At 35.4% G+C, this 14,655-nt stretch overlaps 1 protein-coding gene across 1 annotated transcript in view; it reads right to left on the bottom strand.

Annotated features, from left to right (window-relative positions):
• Positions 1-759: 759 nt before the first annotated feature.
• The window catches only part of NFAT5 (nuclear factor of activated T cells 5), a 119,691-nt gene continuing 105,795 nt past the window's right edge, over positions 760-14,655 (bottom strand). The window contains 4 exon segments of the mRNA XM_002694839.7: positions 760-8,577; positions 9,031-9,274; positions 9,919-12,400; positions 13,175-13,323. Of these exon segments, the coding sequence (XP_002694885.2) occupies positions 9,039-9,274; positions 9,919-12,400; positions 13,175-13,323 (2,867 nt within the window). The 3' untranslated portion in view covers positions 760-8,577; positions 9,031-9,038.

The following is a 14,655-nucleotide window of genomic DNA, read 5'->3' as shown; positions in this document are numbered from 1 at the left end:
GACAACTTTTAAATATATTTAGAACAATGGCAGCAGTGTTATTACTTTAGACCCCTAAAGTGAAAACTTATTTAGATGGATTATATACATTTGGATGTTAAAAAAATTCAGTCACTTTCACAGAATCAACAGATACCATCTACATTTGATAAGAAAGTATAAGAATATTGTTTAAAGCAGCATTACTGAAGCTTCAGTATTTATACATCACATACATGATATTCATGTATCACCTGTATTAGTATTTATTTAGAATGTTGGCTTTGACTCACATTTCCCCATAGTCTAGTAGGTAAACACATTATATATTTTCCTAATGTACATCCAAACACACACACACACACACATATATGTTTAAAAATAATGTTTACCCATGTAAATCACCTAAGATCATTCTGAATGATTAACTTACAGAAGAATAAAAAGAGACTGCATCTGGATGTGGGACTGAGGGCTGGGGAGACTTTGTTTTCATCAAAAGCACCTCCACAATTCATAACTTGTCACCACATGTATGTATTATTTTACTAAACATGAAACACTTTAAGTAAAACAAAAATTCTATCACACCAAGTCACTTTTGTACACTACCTGGTAAAAGAGTAGGTACGAAGTCACTATTAAAAATATTTCTGTATTTCATACCTTTTCCTAATGACTTTAAGTTCAGTCACATATTCACGTTGTTAAAAACTGACATTCTTAGATATGACTTCACTGGCAAAGTCTGAGGAAAAAAGACAGTTAACCACTACAAAATGAAAACTTTCAATGTTTTATTTTTGACTGCAGCTGTTTACAGAAATATAGTTGCGAGTATACAAATGTTCCAATAGAAGCAAAATATCTTTTTAATATTTAACAAGTTATCACAGATAGCTAAAAACATAGATGCAAATGAAGTTCCCCCAGAGAATAAACTGAAGTATCTGGTGTCAGTGCTCTGAAATACCAACTATGAAAGCCATATACACAAAAATGTAACCCTTATATCATTGCAGGACAATGGAAGAAGGCAGCTCAGTGGTTGATCAGTGTACTCAAGCAAATAAAATTAAATTAAAAACTTAAATGGCAGAATGGTAGCTAAACCACTTGAGAACAGGTTAATGAAATAACTGTAGTATACTTATTAAAAGACTAAAACAAATGAATGAACTCAGTAAAAAGTATCCCAAAAAAGTAATAAATACTTGGAGCTTATCAATTCAAAGTAAGGGAACAAGGTGAAGCAGATACATTCATTAGATCAAAAGAAATTAGCTCAATGTCACTGGAGTCAGTTTGTCACTGAAAGTCATAAACACTTCTGTGCAGGATAGTTCTTTAATCTGATTCCAAAGTCACTCTCCAACATCTGAGAAGGCATGTTTGTGTACGTGTGTGTGTGTTTGTGTGTGCTGTCCTGAGGCTCATTAGCTAAAATAATAATAGTTATACAAACTATCTAAAATTAGGCAAATTAATTCTGGGAAAAGAAAGCATGGTGATATGGTTAAACACAGAACTTTTAAAGAAAATAATACAAGTTGGAGTTGAATAATATTGTGGTATGGTAGAATGCCTTACGTAATAAGAATATAGTATGCAATAAGGTGGTAAAGATGGTAACAGGAACAAGAAAGCAGGAATGTAGCTAGAGCATCTCCCAACAGTTTGCCTATGTATTTCCAGCACCAAAGTTTGTAGAGTAAGCCACTTACATTTCCACTGCTACTATTAAGCAAACACAGCAGTGGTGATTTATTTTGAAATGTGCATTTTTCTTTCATGAATTTAGTAATCGGTGATTTGTAAACATCAGCAATTATGGAGGTACTGAATTACAGAGGGAGATTAAAATGTATAAATAAATCTATTTATCTTATGGTTAGTTGTATATAATTGGAAAGGGAGAAATGCCTAAACTAAATAACACAGTGTCTTGTTTAACATCTCATCTGAACCGTAAGTTCCAACCAAGGGTAGTTACATTTCCAGTGCGTCAGTTTTCATGTAAAGCAAGCTATTTTAAAAGAAGATTTATCTATTAAAAAAAGAAATTAAATAAGGTGCTTTGTTGACCTGGCTAGCCATGTTGTTTAATAGCTCAGATACAAATGTAAATATAAGGAATGACAAATAATTTTGTTCTGAGAGTTGGTCTAGCCAGGACAAAACTGTTGTCTGCTGGTAAGGTAAGAGGCAATGAAAATGAAGCTTGTATTATCACTGCCCACAATGTACCCATTTTATGGATAAACAGGAGACTTTAGCACCCGTCAATTATGTTAGCTACTTAAATGTCACCATAGTTAAAATAAAAAATATAGACCATTGCACCTATATATTTAAATCAGTCATTTAATGTAAACTTTTTAGTATGTGGTAGGAATACACCAAACTAAGTTAACTGAATTATCAATAACTGGACTAATTGTATATGTACATAAAATATATTTCTATAGGTAGTACTGAGAATAAATTATCATTACCAGGAAATGATTATAGATAACCAGGTTAAACTGAATTTACATTTAGAACAATGTATAACTGTGTGAGTGGGAAAAAAGCCCTTTCTATTAATACATTTTACTGTATACACTGTAAACCAGTGGTTCTCAAACTTTGGCATGGATCAGAATCACCTTTAACAGAAGGCTTGTTAAAAACAGAGATTGCTGAGTCCCACTCCAGAGTTTCTGATTCACTGTGTCTGGAATAAGACCCAAGATTTTGTATTTTTAACTAGTTTCCAGGTGATATAGACATTGGCTGGTGGGCTGAGGACCACATTTTGAGAACCAATGGTTTATACATACATGTAGAAAACTATATACTATGTTATTAATATGAAAAAAATATAGGAAGAAAGCTGGTTAATTAACTCTCGAACACATAGATTAGCAAGCTGAACATTTTAATGTTTCTAAAATGATTTTCTGAAGTGTAATCATTTCCCCTTATAGTCAGTTACATCTCAAAGCCTTAGTAAGTCCTACTATACAGTCATTTTAGAAAATATTCCCATAACATACCAAGTTGGCTATCCAAAATAAAAAGGGACATAAATATTCTAAACAGTTAAAATGTATTCATCAAAAGGAATCATCACTATACAGCATTTTTCACTTCTTTGGAATGATTAAAGTGCATAATATCATTAGGGTATTGAGAATATTGCATAAAGATCTGCAGTCTTTAGAGCCACCAACAGTCATGGAAATACTCACATAGGGAAAGCAGCTCTATCTCTAAGTCACTACTATCCTGACCTGTTTGCTGCTGATGGCCCTTTCTTTAGGCACCACCACTATGGTGAGGAGCTGGAACATAGGCAAAATTAACAAAACAAAGCAGAACAGAGGGACACCCTATCCAACTCTATCTGGCTGCAAGGAATTATTTTAGTTCTGGGGGACTCAGATATAACTTCATTTCTTTTGCAACTATTTTTCATGTGCAGATTACTAAGGTTCTGATGGGCAAGAGGCACAAAACAATGAATTATTTGACTATCATTAGAAAAACTGACATTACCAAGCTTTACCTAAACTATGTGTTATTGATTTATTTTCATCCATCTTATAATTAAGAGCAGAGCAGGTGCTTCAACTTCCTTTCTGAAAGTTAACCATACCCATTTGAGCCATAGTCTCACATATAGTAAAATTTTTGACAGTTGGTCAGGATGAAGACAAATTTATCTAATTTATATAAAGTCTAAAAGAGGATCTTTTACTTATCCTCTTTCAAAGAAACAATCCTAGCTATTTATCTTTTCTGTTCCTCTTCTGCCAATGGGCGTTAGGAAGGTTTGAAACTTTTCTATGGTGATCAAGAAATGGAGAAAAGAATTACCAGAAAGAAAAAATGAAAGTCGAGACTATTAAAGTCATTTGCCTATGTGTTTTTGGCAACAATGAAAAATGAAATTATAAGAAAGGGGCACTATCATGGTAAAAAGGCACTTTTCCATAAGCATTTAATCTAGATATAAAATATTAATTTAAAAAATGTCCTAAAAGAGAAAGTGGAGTAAAAATAGATTTATATTAATAAATGAGGCTAGAATGACACAAAAACAAAGGGGGATTAAAGAAGTAATTAGAATGCTGGGACAAATCACAGATGATATTTTAGGTATTATTCTGGTATTTACTACATTATGAACATCATCTTCACTATTTAGCTCTAGTGACACAAATAAGCAGATAGGAAAACCTCTTTTTAATACATGTTATGAGATTATACTACCCCATTCACTGGGGTATATATATTCCAAGTCATTTTTCTAATAAAGCCACTGAACTATACACTCTTTTATTAAGTCCTTCCACAAAACAAAGGCATGCAGATATAACATAGCTGTCTGTCTAAGGGAAGAAGCCTGTGGTCATAAAGCAGAATGGTCAGAAGCTAATAGGTCTAATATAATTTTCAATTAGTTAGAAAATAATCAACTAGAAAACAAATACTAAAACAGAAATTCTTACCAGAAAGATGAAAAAATTCTCAAGTACTCCCAGTGAGTCTTTACAAAACCATATTGATTTTTGAGGCTTTGATTAATTTTAATTTAAGCATTTAATTTCTGGTCTATAATTGCTGATGCATCTAAACAGGTTATACTTTTCCAAAATAAGCATTTATAATGGCTTAAATGGTCAAAAGGAATTATTCTCTTAGTTCTAAGGAGGACTTAGATATAGTTTCTTTCTCATTCCCTTTGACACAGTTTTTCCTAGGTGGATTAACTGAGGTTCTGATGGGCAAAAAATGCACTGTAATGAAATTCCCAACTACAGCATAAACAATGTTACAAAAAAGAAAGGAAGGAAGGTCCCTCATACTACTGCTTCTATTATAAACAAAGCCCTTTAAAAACCTGTTCTAGGGAGACTGGCAAAAACCGATTTGCATTGGTTAAATAACAACATAATACTCTAATTACAAAGGTAACAAGATAAAGCTAAGAAGCAAAATATAACTTTTAATTGTTGTATACAACTTCTCCCATGTTGGTGTAGATATATAATGGAATGACAATAAGGAATAAAGGACAAACACACACATACATACACACATGCAGACATACAGATAAGCTCCAAGCATTCATGTGAGTTCCTAAAGGCAAGAACAATTGAATGTAACATTATAAAGGAATAAAATGTGGTTTATAGTTCACTTAAGTCCTTCTGCCATAAGTAAATTTAATGAATTGTTGTTTCCAAGGACTCTGCTGGTTCTTGGAATCTCTCTCATATATAGATGTAACTTGTAACAGTAATCTTGAATCTGTATTATTAGCACAAGTATCAACCACTGACAACTAAGCTAGCTCTTCAATAAGAAGACAAATACTTTTTTTAACCAAATAATATGTTCTGAATGCTGTACTTAACATTGACCTTTTAGCAGTAAGGAACATTTAACAATGTTAAAAAAAAAATCATTACTGAATTAAGAATATGGTATCTTAGCACAGCCCTTGTACAAATAACCACAAAATTTATGAAAATAAAAGTTGGGTTTTCTGCCTCCATCCAATCAAACCACTACAGTTCAGGTGTATGTTCTGTTCTAAACTGAGATAGTACAAAACACAAAATTGGTCCCTGGTGACTTGGCATTGGCAATCAGCATTTTACAATGATAAACTTCTTGCTAAATAACAGAAGTCAGCACACAAGCCAGTCTTCTTGCCACCACTTCACCCATAGAGCAGTGTTAACAGTGGAACTTGATGAACAAATAGACTTTCCTGAGTCTCCTGTGTAATCTCTCGGGAAAAAATTCAGAAAACTCAGAAATAAACTTATAGCATTTTATTTCTACTTATTTTTATACCACTGGATAAGCTTTCTAACATCAGTCAATCCTCTGTAATTAGTTATCCATTTTAAAACTGAAGCACTGGATTGTGTGGCTGGTCCTTCTCATAACCTGAACTATACTGGGTAATTTTTCCTGATGGGGTGGGGAGATATATATATATATATATATATATATATATATATGAAAATGCTTTTGGTTTAGAGAATTTATAAAGTAGCTCTGGATATTACAAGATGGGGGAAATGTTATTAAAATTACAAACATGTTTTTTTTTAGTGTCTTTATAAATAAAAGGCATAGAATACAGAAAGCCAATTAATAATAACAATAACAATAATAAAATATTAAATATATAGTGAGCAAAGACTGGATGGCTCATTCTTGTGAAACACCATTTGACACAACTGCCTAGATGGGTTTCCTTACTTGAACATTTTGCTGAGTGTAAGATCCAGCGAACACACAGTAAGCTGACTTTAGCCCACTAATCACATCAAGGAACTGCCTGATGGAATGGCCACAGATGAACAGGTCATTTGTTTCAAAAGATACTTAAATACTCAATAAAGACATAACAAACCCCCCCCCCTCACTTTTATCAGACGCCACGTTGTGGTAGAACATCAGACAAACTCACAAATTTACCACAAAAATGTGTGGCAAAAAAAGAATAGTTTATATATATGTATATATATAAATTTCTATATTTATGCCAATGTACTCACTCAGTACAAATAGCAAAATAGTATACCATTTCCTAAATACAAAATATAGCTTTCCAAAAAAATGAAACACACATTAGATATAAACCATCCAAAACTTGAACGATTGAAAACTGTATTCAAAATTAAATGACCCAGAGTGGGTCTCTTTCTGAAAAGTTCCCTTCATATCGGCAAGAAGCCTGTACTACTGAAAACATAATTCAATGCCTCTCAATCAGAGAGAGAAAGAAAGAAAGAAAGGGTTGGGGGTGGAGGGAAGAATAAATGAGACCAAAGAGAAAAAAACAAATTAAAGAAGAGTACAATTCAAAGAACCAAGGAAGACCATCACAAAAAGGGGGAAAAATCCGGCTGTATAAACAAAACCAACACCACAATTCCACAAAGTTCAACTAAGTGTAGGATAGAAAAGACAAAAACAAAAAACAGAAATGTAGCCTTGAACGAACAATTAACAGGCTATTTTTTGTACATTTAAAAAAATAAATGAAACGGACAAGAATGCCAAAACATCTTATCTACATATAGAAGCCACACACAATTTGGCCTTAAACTGTATTAACAGCTTTCTACATGCCAAAAGGAGAATAAGACGTAAGCATATGTCCAGACAACAGGTTGTAGTGAGAAGCAGGCATCCCATGGGTGGTGAGAACACCCAAATCTGTATAACTAATACTACAACTGCAAGTTCTGGAGTGTGTTATTTTGCTCTCTATAGATGTAACACAAATAAATTTTTCACTTTAAGTCAATGATATGACCCTGTAAAGCCTAAGGCTTGTGGGAACCATCAGGTAAATGACCACTTCAAACTGTAAAGCACTGAGGTGACAAGTGAATTACACTCACTACAACTCAGGGAGAAGTGATGTTTCAAGAAATTTTAGTTTCTCTCTCTTTTTAAATTAACATTTACACTGCTTCCTATAAGAGGGAAAAATTTGAAGACTTCAGAACAGCACCGTTCATGGGGAAAAAAATGCATTGTTTATTTCTCAGGAGTCAGTTCCCCTTATTCCTGAAAGGGTACCCCCCTGCCTGTGCTGCAGGAGTTGCTGGGTAACCCTAGATCAACATGGTCTTTTTATTTAAGTTACTACAGGGTCACAAAGCTAGTAGCATATTACTAATTGTCTAAAATAAAGTGAAGAGGGGAAGAATAACATAGATGAACATAAAAAGGGAATACCAGTCCAAGACTGGGATAAGAAGAAAACAGACTCCAATTACTGTCAGTTTTAACTACTGTAGGAGGCTATCAGAACATAATTTACCATACATCATCCCCTTCATTTTTTTTAATAAAGCAAGGTATTTCTTTTTCTATGCACAGTTATGACTAAAACCCTTAACAGAAACCTAAGAGAATTAATGACTCTCTGAAAAATAAAATCAATAGCATTCCAGCTGTTCCTTGTTTGTAAGTGTGTTGTCTGTGATAAATAGAGGCCTCTTATCTGTGCAGAGCTCTTAATACAGCCTACTTGTCAGAATGTTATCCCTTCAGTTTCTCCATAAAAACTGAGAAAAGATTCCTTCACTATAGCCAATAGCTGTGCTTTTTATACTGAAAAATTACAGCCTTAGTTATTATTTCAACTCTTTTTCATAAGCCACTACTTGACTAAACAATGCAGAAAAGAAAATACAAATGAACAGAAGTAAACATGAAACATGAATTATTTTCTAATAGCAATAATAACTGAGTGATCCAGCTTGTCAACTTAAACTGTACTTTTAAAGAAAGAGTGTCTACAGAAATAGCAATAATTAATTCTGTCAGCTGGAAACTCAAATAGATTCTCAGTCATCACTGTTATTAGGAACATAAAATATAAAGATGTTAACAATGGTGGTTAATCACTGCAATAGGTAGCCAAGGTGTGCTCTTTTGCAGCCAGAGTAAAATCTATCCATTTACTCAATCACAGTTTTTCATATTTTGTTTTCTTTTAAAGTAACAGTTCGATAATCCTCATGGAATCACAAGATCTCAGGATATCTTGAAATCAGGATTTTCTTCATGGAATTTCTAAAAAAAGAAGACGTTTAATTTAACTCACTAGGGAGGGAAAGCATTTACAAAGTTCCTGTTGCCCTGAATGATCCCAAAGTATATTACACTACTATAAATGATAACTTTACCACATTTATACTGTCATATTTTTTCAGATTCAAGGTTTACTTCTTGAGGAAATGAAATATGAGATGTAATTATGTCCAATATATAGTACATTCAGCAGATGTTCCATCATTTCAACAGCAAAGAAACTTAAGAGCCAGAAGGAATGCCCAGTACTAACAATATGACTGTAGGTTATCATTCAGAGCAATCAATTCAGGGTAAAAAAGGTACCCTGTGAGAAAGCCATATTTTAAAAGATCAGAGTCTAAACAGTGTTAAATTACTTAACCCAAATATGCTAAGAATAATAAAATTTATTGATACTTTTCAATAAGAAAGAAGCCAAAATGCATTACTTACATATCCAGTTAAAAGGAGCCAGTTAAGTTGTTCCCTTGGTTTTGCAATGAAACAAGCAAATCAATCTTTTCAATGTTCTGGTTGGTGTTTATAGAGGATGCCATTGGAGAATTCTCTGGCATTTGCTGAGAAAGAAGTGTTGTCACAGGTGGTTGGCCCTCGTTTTGTGGCTGGCCTGGTGGACTTATGGCCATCAACTGATCTGGCAATGTAGCTGGTCCAGAAGTTAAAAGCTGACTACAGTCTGCAGAGACATTGAAAACAGAGAAGCTACCTGATTAGTTATTTTCTGTTAAGATTCATAAGAAGGTATTTACTAGTGGCTGGGGTATATAAATGCATTATTTTGTTAAAAGTGAGGAACCTGACAGCCTCCAAAAAGGTTTTCATCAAACAGTAGTAGAATTCATCCTCGGTTGTCTCTAAGCAGTATAAAAATACAACACTGCTTAGTTATCAACATAAGTCCTATATAATTTCCTTGGTACATAAACATTAAAGAAACGTGGGTTTCTACCTCCTTGGAAACTACTTGCTTTAACTGGCTGAAAATTTTTCTGTCGTTTGTACTTCATCTTCCTTTCAAGGTTATATCTCAAAATGGCAGACACATATATTTAGATATATCACCACCTTTAATCCTCCCAATATCCTTGTCAAGTTTGTAGTATTACCACCATTTTAGATGTGGAAAGTGAGGCTCATGCATGTCAAATAACCTGTCCAAGGTCTCAGTCTATAAGTGGTACAGCTGGGACTTGAACTCACTTCTGTCCAACTACAATCTCTGCTCTTAAAACCACTGTGTTGTGCTTTCTCTGGTAACGATAACGTGACCATTTCAACCAATAACATTTAAGAAATGGGAAATTAGAAAGAGTTTCTTACTATTTTGAATGCCAAATAAGAACATTCCAGATGTCTGTTGAGAAGAGCCAGGAGAATTCTGTAGCTGGTTCATTGTACCTCCTGTAGTGTTGTGAAATAAAGTAGCCTGTGGTTGAGGTGAAGATGTGGCTCCCTGGATTCCAGGCATGTTGTTCTGAGGGGAATAAAGGGGAGACTGTTGCATGTCTTGTTGGTTCATACTGGTCTGCAATGCAGACATGGATGCTGGAGAGAGGAAGAGTGTTACTTGCTGCTCTTGAGAACTGGGTGACCCTTGGACCAACTGAATCTGAGGTGAGCTATGGAACAAGGAGGTCTGTGATGATTCGGATTGGGCAGGACCTGGGTTCTGAAGTGAGGAAACCGTGGTCTGGTTCTGAAATTGCATGGGCTGCTGCTCTTGATTCATTGGGGCCATATTATTTTGTTGATGGAAAATTGATTGGTTCTGCTGCTCCTGATTAGCCACTGGATTTTGACTTGGATTGAATATCATGTTTGGTGGTGGCTGCTTTTGAGACGCCATTGGTGCCATGGCGTTCTGGTTACTGAATAAAATGCTCTGTTGTTGCTGCTGCTGTTGTTGCTGCTGCTGCTGCTCCTGGGATGGAGAGTTACTCTGGATGGCAACTATTGAGTGCTGTGACTGAAAGATTGTTCCTTGTTGGTTTTGAGGCATTGGGTTAGGAGGAAGGGAGCCCAGGGAAACCTGAGGCTGAAACAGACCTTGCTGGGAGGGTTGTGCCTGTTCCTGGGAAAGCATAGGGGTCTGAATGTGTGATATTGGAGCCTGCTGCTGGAAAGCAGCTTGCTGCTCAGTGTTTGATGTTGACTGAAGTGGAGAAATTGAATTCTGAGCTGCAAAAAATGAAATCTGTTCTTCCTGGGCCACTGTGTTGGTTTGGAGATTATTCATTGGACTTTGGGAAAGAAATATGTTGGCTGACTGTTGGTCTTGAGGAACAGAAGAGCCCTGCAGCACAGCCATGGTATTTTGAGAGTGAAACATTGGAGGCTGCATTTGTTCAGAGGAGGCTGTAGAAGTCTGACTGTGGACAATAGGACTTGGACTATGAAAAATAGAACCTTGAGTTTCCTGGGAAAGGTTCTGAGGATCAGCAATAGGATTCTGAGGATGAAAAAGCTGAGCCTGTGAATGAGAAGACTGCTGCAAAAAATTCCCTGATTGAAGTGACATCATCTCATTACCTTGCTGGAATAAACCATTGCCTTGCTGCTGGGTACCACTATTTTGAACACTTATCATACTTTTTGTAGATGAAAAAAGGCCAACTTGAGGCTGACTGTCCCCACTATGTTGCATTTGGACCATGGTCTGAAAGACACTGTTCTGAATCTGTTTTGCTTGTGCTCCAGTCTCTTCTCCATCTCCTGAATTTGATGTCTGAAACAGGGTAGTGCCAGAAGTTGCAACCTGCTGTGTGGTAGTTGTAGTAGTTTCATTTCCAGAAACTGCCGGAGGAGAAGAAAACAATTCACATTGCATTTGCATGTCCTCATTGGCTGATAATGCGCTCATCATATGAGAAGTCTGCTGGTAAACTGGAGACTGCTGAAGGTTTCCATTTGCTGAAGCAGATGAAGGAAACAGCTCTGACTGAATCTGGGCAGCTGCCTGGCAGATACTCTGTTGCATCTCCATCACCATTGCAGCTGAGGAGTCCATCACTTGCTGTTGCTGCTGTTGCTGTTGCTGATTAGACAATGTGTTTTCATTCTGTGGGTGAACACTTTCAGCTCTTCCAGCTATTAAATTATCTGGTCTGGTATGGACTGCTGGTTCTGTTGAGGAAAACATTCCAGGGCTTACGCTATTTTGAATTTGACTGACTTGTTGAAAAATGTCTGCACTAAGCTGTTCTTGAACATTCTCGTTACCATCTGGAGCAGAAAATAAAACTGAAGATAACTGCTGTTGTGCCTCTAAAACTTGTTGGACCAAGTCAACATTTCCATTGCTGCCACTGGCAGTACTGCCTGTAAAACTCCCTGCCTGCAAGTGTTGTATCGTATTTTGTAGTTGCTGACTCACACTATTTGGTGATGGGAAAATATTTGATGAAATCTGCTGCTGTAAAGTCTGTGCTTGTTCTTGCAGTGGAGACTGCTGCTGTTGCTGTGATGTCTCAGTCAGGTGTGACAAGTTAACCACTGTACCATCTGACTGTAACACCTCTCTAGACTGAGTTTCTCTTGTTTGAAACTGTGTAGCCTGCTGTAGTAGTGCGTCATTGCTGGGCAGCTGACTAGACGCAGAAACCGCTGGAAAAGTACCAGGCTGTGAAATGTCCTGTGTTTGGATAGTTGTCAGGGTCTCTGGGTTGTATGCCTTGGGCTGAATCTGTTGTTGCTTTTCATTTTCAGAAGTTAAGTGGGAAGATGATGATGAAAAAGACCCATTTCCTGCTATGTGAGAGAGATTTTCTAACGTTTGTTGAGTTGATCCAACTGTCTTTGTAGTCTAAAAAATAAAAGCCAAATAATATGTATATGTATAAATGAGCTCATATGATTCTTCAAAAATTATTATTATAAAAACATATGCAGGACCAATTTCCTAGTTTATATTATTATTCAGAAAACAAGTGTAAGACTATGATTATCAGTGATAACATTATATATTACTGTCATCAGGATTTTTAAAGAAGCACATAAACAAAGACAGTCAAACAATAGAAGTAGACACAGAAGAATAATCAGCTATTGATATGCTTAGGACAGTAAGTACACATTAATTCTATGGTTCATGAATTACTAGCAAATTTTAAAATATCTCCATTTGTGCATCACTTATAACATTATTGGGAAGGGGAAATAAGAGAAAAATGGAAAAGGAAAGAAGAATCTTTCTTGGAAAAAGGAAAAAAGAAATAAGAGAAAAAGGAAAAAAGGAAAGAACAGAAAGGAAATAAAATGTCTCTATAGTTTTGAAAATGTTAAACCTGTACTTTCATTATACCAAACATCACAAAGGTCCGGCTAATGCATTAATTCCTTTCTTGTCAAAAATGTATATTGGAAGTTGCCCTGCAGGCTATTTTATTTGAATATAAAATCATTTACTCTACAAAGCAAAATTCATTAAGTGCAGCCAAAGAGAAACAGCTATAAGAGAAATAGGAAAAGTAAAAAAGCATAATCAGGGAAAAGAAATCAAACTACTCAAACTATAACTATTTTTATATTTGAGGTTAAGATGTGACAGGGCACTCACTAGTGAGTCAATATAGCTCACCTTAAAAATAGAAGGCGATCTTTTCTCTGCTGTTACTTCCATTGGAGTAATGTCTTCACTCTTAATCATAGTGCTTGATATGAGCGGAGTGATCAGAGCATTAGGAAGCATATTTACCTTATCTAAGTTACATCCAGTAGTTTTCATTGCTGTACACACACCAAAAGAAAAAAAAAGTTGAAAATCACTGAAATCAACTGTATCATTCTACTGTGTATTGATACCTTAGTCATGATTCAAAACACTAATTTTCTGATGCTCTGATAGTAGCATGAAGATACAAAATGTGCCCAAAGTGTGTCCTCCCTCTTTTTAAGTAGCAGTCCCTTGAGGACTCCTGGCAGTAGCCTGAGACTATGAGTTAAATATCAACAAGCTTGAGCACTCAGTTATCAAGTTATACCTCTCAGCACGCTTCAAAAGGCCCTGAATTACACTGCTGGACATGACCATGCAGCCTGGAAATCTCCAGGAGGTTAAAGCTGCTCAGTTACAACTGTTATATTTTCCTCTTAGTATCTGGCTGCCGGGAAATTACAAAGTCAAACTTTGGGGGATTATAGGATTGCTTGAACATTTCTCTCCTCAACAAAACTCAAGCTTCTCAGTAGGATGCCATCAACTGATCAAACAGATTCACTTTTCTAAACTAATGTCTTAGAAAACTTGAATTTGCCAAGTTGACATATGAACACATTTTTCAAGAAAGGACTTAAGTTTTTTTCTTTTCAGAAATTTAAGTATAACTGATATTTTAGGTTTACCAATTAAATTTCCAAAGCAAAACCAGCAAGTATTTTTCTACTTCCATCTACTTCCATTTTCAGAAGTAGTTACAGATTAGAAACTAAGGAGAGGCAATATGTAGCAGATAGGTAGGTTCTACCACTTCATTCTAACTGCTTTTCCCCCTTGATTCTCTTTCTTCTTTTTTTGTCTATTTAAGCCTGCCACTGGCACTTAGTGGAGCATAGTGTTGAAGCATCACTGAAGGCAGGCTTCTGAATCGAACACATAGCCGAATTCTGAGCTAAGGTTTACCACTATTTTGAGACTCTGTGTAAAGAAATACAGATTCCTTAGAAAGCTTAGCTGTTAAACTTTTTTTTTTAGTTGAAAAACTAACAATATTTTATTAGCTTCAGGTGTACAACAAGGTGATTTAATATTTTAATACACAGATTTCTTAATTTGATACTGAAAAAGAAATCCTGGCTACAAAGAGGGTTTTAAAATGGAATATGGTATATAAGCAGGATAGTTATTTTTGTAAATATTTTGACTTAAAAATATTAGAAATCTTCTGGTCTTTATTCAACCTTTCTCACAGCCAATTGGCTAGAAACAATCACTATGAAAACTGATTATACTGGGGGAGGAAAAAGTGCCCACTGCTTTCATTACTCTAAGAAATCAATCATTTACGCGTGAGTTCTGTGGATCTATTTTCACCTAGATTCTATCAATACCAACACAATTCA

The sequence above is a fragment of the Bos taurus genome, chromosome 18, assembly GCF_002263795.3.
Source record: "Bos taurus isolate L1 Dominette 01449 registration number 42190680 breed Hereford chromosome 18, ARS-UCD2.0, whole genome shotgun sequence".
NCBI classification, from domain to species: domain Eukaryota; kingdom Metazoa; phylum Chordata; class Mammalia; order Artiodactyla; family Bovidae; genus Bos; species Bos taurus.
Note: the sequence above shows the minus strand (reverse complement) of the source record. Positions and strands in the feature narration are given on the sequence as shown.